Here is a 5463-nt window from a genome sequence, read left to right on the forward strand (position 1 = left end):
AGGCCGCCGAGGGTTTTCAGGGGGGCGGGGAGCCGGCCATCCCCTGCCTGCCCGTCCCACCCCAGCCCAGTGAGCATCCGATGCCCGAGGTGGGCGGGGGGTACAGCCCAGGCAGGCTTTCCAGCTAGCTGTCTGAAGGACTTCCTGCGCTGGGCAGGGAGGGGGCCCTCCCGGATGGTGAACCCCCAGACTCAGCCCTCACAGCCCTCCCTGCAGAGGCTGACAGTGGTGAGCTTGTCCTCCACCGAGCTGGGACTGAACGTGGGGACCCGGAAGGTGCCCCAAGACTGCAGGCTGGACCCTGGCGGAAGCTAGGGCCCGGTGCCCTCTCCCAGCAGAGCACACACCCAACGCTTGTCATACGGTGTCAGGGGCTCAGAACCCCTGGTCTAGGTGACATCACGGCCCCCTTCAGAGCTGCCGTCCTAGGACTCCCAGGAGCCCCTCAGGCTCCACCCTGAGAGCTTCCTGCTGCGGAGCCGATGAGACCTCAGTCTTGTGAGTCTGATGCAGACAGCCAGGTCGGGGGAGGCCCGACCCAGGCCTGGCAGGAGAGGAGTCTTCTGGGGGCTGGGAGCCCTGCCCAGCCTGGCTGCTCTGGGGTTTCTGCAGGCCCGCGTGCATATGGTTTCCTGCTGAGCAAGATGCTCAGGGCTAATTGGGAGCAGGTGGTGGGCTTGGCAGAGGCCGCCGAGTTCAGGCGGCGATGTGGGCTGGGTAGGCCTGGGTCCCAGGGATGGGCCTGGGGTCCCATCGATGGGCATCGGATCCCGGGGATAAGCCTGGGGTCCTGGGGATGCACTTTGGGTCCCACTGATGGCCTGGAGTCCTGGGGGCAGTCCTGGGGTCCCGGGGATGGGCATGGGGTCCTGGGAATGAGTCTGGGGTCTCGGAGACAGGCCTGGGGTCCCAATTCATACAGTGCCTGGAACACCAGGGAGGTGCTGGGCCAAGGGGGTGGGTGTGGGTGTGGGTGAGAATGGTCAGGGCCAGGACGTTTATAATGTCCCCTTAGTGAGCAGGGCGGGCAGAGTCTGTCTGCCAAGATCAGCCTGGAGCCAGGTGGGAGGCCTTGTCCCTTGTGGCCAGACGCCGGCTGGGCCAGAAGGGACTGCCGACGTGACTCCAAAGTGGTCCCCACGCCCGGCCCTCCGGATGCCCGGGCGCTTTCCTGGGTGCCTCCTGCTCCAGGCCGAATTCAGGGACCCCAGGTGGGCTGTGGCCCTGGGGGCGTGGCCCGGGGACAGCTCCCCCGCTCCTCTTCCTCCAGCCGTCCCCTGACACCATCCCAGCCTGCCTCTCTGTGGCCATGAGAGCCGCCTGCCTCTTCCTGCTCTTCCTGCCTGGTAAGCGGCTCCCGAGGCGGGAGTGGCTCCCCTTGTGTGGGGCGGGGAGAGGGATCTGGCGGGGGACTCGCAGTGAGCCTTTGTCACGCCCAGAACTCAGCTCCCGCCCCCCCACCTGCCTGGACCACAGACTGCACAGACCACCCCTCCCAGAGTCCAAGGGCAGCTCCTGGGCCCTCCACGGCCTCCCCTGCAGCAGACAGGCGGGAAACTGGAGGCACCGGGTGCCCGTGCATTCCCTCTTCCTCCCCACCCCTCCTGGGAGCCAGCCTGCGGGTGTCGGGGGCACCTGCAGCAGGGAGCCCGGAGGCCTGAGCTCTAGACCATGTGGGGCCCTGCCGCCCTGTCCCATCCTGACCTGGGGCGGGTTCCTGTTGGCCAAATGAGCTATCTGTGAGGATCACAAAGATCTGCCAGGTCCAGCGTCGACTCACGCCCTCACTCAGCAGATATGGGTTGCGTTTCTACCGTGTGCCAGGCACTGGGCTAGGCTCCGGGGATACAGCCATGAACCAGCAGCTAAATCCCTGCCCTCATCGTGCTGCCAGTCTAGGGAAGGAAGACCCATCTTAAACAAGATGTGGGGCATGGTGGCTCACGCCTGTCATCCCAGCACTTTGGGAGGCGGAGCGAGAGGATTGCCTGTGTCTCGGGGTTCAAGAGCAGCCTGGGCAACTTGGCGAGGCCTTGTCTCTACATATAAATAAAAAAATTAGTGAGGCATGGTGGTGTGCACCTGTGGTTCCAACTACTTGGGAGGCTGAGGCAGAAGGATCACCTGAGCCCAGCAGGTTGAGGCTGCGGTTGCCGTGAGCATGCTACTGCCCTCCAGCCTGGGTGACAGAGGGAGATTCCGATTCCAAGAAATCCCCAAAAACCTAAGTTTCAGATTGTGTCCAGCGCTGCGATGGAAATATGCAGGAGGGTGGGCAGATCAGGGGCAGCCTCTCAGCAGAGCTGAGGTTTCAGTTAGGACCCGAAGGAGAAGCTGCCCGGGGATCACAGGCCTAGGGACGGTCAAGTGCAAAGCCTTGAGGCAGGCAAGAGGGCGTAGAGTCCCACGCGTGGCTGGGAGGCCATTAGGGGGACGGGGCAGGCGAGGTCAGGGAGGTGAGGCGGGAGCAGGGTGTGCGAGGGCCCTTACGGTCGGGGACGAGTTTGGATCCCCTAAGAGGCAGCGGTAGGGTCCTGGGCTCTCAGGCCTGCCCCTGTGGCTGCCACCTCCCCTCCCCAGAAGCGCCTCGGGGCCCCTCTTGTGCTCCCTGTGGCACCCCACGTGCTTTTCGCTTCCTCGCAGCAGGCCTGCTGGCTCAGGGCCAATATGACCTGGACCCGCTGCCGCCATTCCCCGACCACGTCCAGTACCCGCACTACAACGACCAGATTGGTAAGGGCCGCCGCCAGCCCCGCCGCGCCATTGGTCGGCCTGGCTCCCGGATGGGCATGGCCCGGTGTGGCAGGCTGCTGGGGGTCCTGCAGTCGCCCCCGGCTCCTCTGCGACACGGTTTGTCCCTGGGGCTGGAGGCTGGCCCGGCCCCCACCCATACCACATTCATCTTTGTTTGCAGACAACCCAGACTACTATGATTATCAAGGTAAGGGCTTGGGGCAGGAGAGGGTGGCGGCGGCCGGCGAGCCCTGGGAGGGGAGGAGGGAACAGACCGGACCCCCGTGCTCCCCCGCTAGCTGAGGTGACTCCCCGGCCCTCGGAGGAGCAATTCCAGTTCCAGTCCCAGCAGCAAGTCCAGCAGGAAGTCATCCCAGCCCCCACCCCAGGTAGGCCCCGCCCCTGCTCTCACGTGCCCCCGCCTCCCTGTCAACCCCAGGAGTGTGGGGAGGTCCCGGGGGTGACCCCCTTCCCTGACAGACCCCTTCCAGCAGCCTCTTCCTGCCTCTCTCTTGACTCCAGAACCAGGACATACAGAGACGGAGCCCACAGAGCCTGGGCCTCTTGGTAAGAGCTTTCCTGACAACTGGAGAAACAGGCACGTCCAGGAGTTGAGGTGGCGGGGGTGGGGGGAAGGGGCTGGCAGGACAGAGACCTTTGCTCTTGCTGGGCTGGGTCCTGCGGGCAACTGGTGGCAGTGGGGATGGAGGGAGCTTGCAGGCCTGCCCTGCTTTAGGCTGGCGTCCAGGCCCCCCGTGGAGCTCTGGGAGACCCCACCCTGTCCCCGGGGGCCTGGCTGGAGGCTGAGTTGGCCAGGGCTCCTCCTCAGGGACACTGGGAGAGGCCAGGAGTGTGCGGGGGTGGGGGCTTCCTCCAGCCAGAGGGCCTGGGGAGTGCGCCTGGCTGGGCGAGGACAGTCCAGAGCCCGGGCCAGCTGAGCGGCGCCCTCCGCTGCCCCAGCCAAGAGCCTGAGAGAGCAAGATGTTGTGAGAAGTTCCATGGGCTAACCTCATGTGGGCCGAGGCGTGTGCTGCCGTGTGGGCTCCCGTGAGCGTGTACGAGCCTGCTGAGTTGGTGTGGACGTTTGTGACCACGCGTGGGTGGGTGCGAATCTGTGCTTGCGTTTTTGAGGGTCTGAATGTGTGCCTCAGTGCAGCTGTGGGTCTATGTGTAAAACCGGGCAGCCCCGGAAGGTCCAGCCAGGCTGTGGGGGGCGCCGGGCTGAGCCTGAGGGTACGGGGGACCTAGCCCCTGCCAGCCAGGTCCGGGTGGGTGAGGTTGGGGCCGCCTCCCCCCCGCTCTGAGCCCCTGTTCTGAGCCCATGCGTCCCCCAGACTGCCGTGAGGAGCAGTACCCGTGTACCCGCCTGTACTCCATCCACAAGCCCTGCAAGCAGTGTCTCAACGAGGTCTGCTTCTACAGGTGAGGGGGCGGCAGCCACGTGGGGCTCTGGGGAGGCGGCTTGGGGTGCAGGATGGCTCCGGCCGGCCGAGGTGGGAGTCTGGGGAGAGAGGGAATCCCAAAGTCGAGCCGACCTCCGTGGCAGAGCCTAGCTGGGATCCCAGGCCGGGCGCCCGTGCCAGGTGCTGCCGGGTGGGGGTGGAGGGGAGCGTGACGGTGGGGCTGAGACCTCCCTGGCCCCATGCCCGCAGCCTGCGTCGTGTGTACGTGGTCAACAAGGAGATCTGTGTCCGCACGGTCTGTGCCCACGAGGAGCTCCTGCGAGGTAGGAGGGAGCCCCTCCCCGGGCTGCCCCGGCCGCACACGTGATGTTTATTCAGCACGTATTATGTGCCTGGGCCCACTCCCAGGGCACCCGAGCTCCCCTCCCCGCGCCTCTCCATCCGCAGAACACCCTGTGGCCGGGGTGGGGGAGGGGCGGCACCCCCATCGCCCATCCTCACCCTGATCTCACCTCCTTCCCGCCCCCGCCCACAGCCGACCTGTGTCGCGACAAGTTCTCCAAGTGTGGCGTGATGGCCAGCAGTGGCCTGTGCCAGTCCGTGGCGGCCTCCTGTGCCAGGAGCTGCGGGGGCTGCTAGGGAGGCTGGCGCCCTGAGCCCGGCCTCCTGGGGTGGGGGCCTCAGGCCCTGCCTGACTGGTGCTTTCTCCCCGTCCCCACCACCCTTTTATTCTGTCAAGAAGTTAGTGGACTGTAGCCCTGGGGTTGCGGGCTGTGGGCCTCGGGCCCCTCCCCCAGCCTGTGGCCAGCCCTGGGGCGCTGGGGGCTCCCCACTGTCCAGTCTTCGCCCCCTGGTTAGGGGGCACCCCAGGCCTCTCTGCGGGACCTGGGCCCCTCTGAGGACAGTCCTCCTCCCGTCCCCCGAGGTAGGCTATGCCCCCCACCCCAGCTGGTCTGCTTGGATTCCCCTACAGCGCCCTGGGCATGGACCGCCTCTGTTTTATACAAAATTAAAACCGGGTTTTTACAAAAGATTCAGAGTCACTTTTTCGGTGAGGAGCAGCAGGGACAGCCAGGTCCCTCCAACACTGCCTGACCACACGAGAGGCCCCCGACCCCTTGGCGAGAAGGGGCTGCCCAGGTCCCTGTGGCTCCTGCAGTCCTGGCCTCCCCTCACCCACCAGCCTCAGCCTCACCCTGCCAGGAAGGTGGGCCATGGCAAGTGTACATGTCTGGGTGTTGCAGGGCCCACGTGGGAAGTCCAGGGCTCCAGGATGCAGCTTTCTCATGACCAGGGACGCTCCATGGGGGCACGAGTCCCTGTCCCA

The 5463-nt window shown here is 65.8% G+C and overlaps 1 protein-coding gene across 3 annotated transcripts; it reads left to right on the forward strand.

Moving 5' to 3' along the window:
- The first annotated feature begins 1309 nt into the window (after positions 1–1309).
- On the forward strand, positions 1310–5162 carry MFAP2 (microfibril associated protein 2). 3 transcript variants are annotated; one of them, XM_021710669.1, is made up of 8 exons: positions 1310–1346; positions 2644–2733; positions 2915–2941; positions 3033–3122; positions 3256–3300; positions 4068–4155; positions 4386–4459; positions 4672–5162. In XM_021710669.1, the coding sequence occupies exons 1-8, from the start codon at positions 1310–1312 to the stop codon at positions 4773–4775; spliced, it is 555 nt and encodes a 184-aa protein (XP_021566344.1). In that variant the 3' UTR covers positions 4776–5162. The 3 variants fall into 3 exon arrangements, with proteins under 3 accessions (XP_021566344.1, XP_021566345.1, XP_021566343.1); XM_021710670.1 differs by having other exon boundaries at positions 2647–2733; XM_021710668.1 differs by lacking the exon at positions 1310–1346 and having other exon boundaries at positions 2649–2733; positions 2915–3122.
- The last annotated feature ends 301 nt before the right edge of the window (positions 5163–5463 follow it).

Source organism: Carlito syrichta, unplaced genomic scaffold (genome assembly GCF_000164805.1).
Source record: "Carlito syrichta isolate Samal-C Ts95f unplaced genomic scaffold, Tarsius_syrichta-2.0.1 Scaffold297146, whole genome shotgun sequence".
Lineage (NCBI taxonomy): Eukaryota > Metazoa > Chordata > Mammalia > Primates > Tarsiidae > Carlito > Carlito syrichta.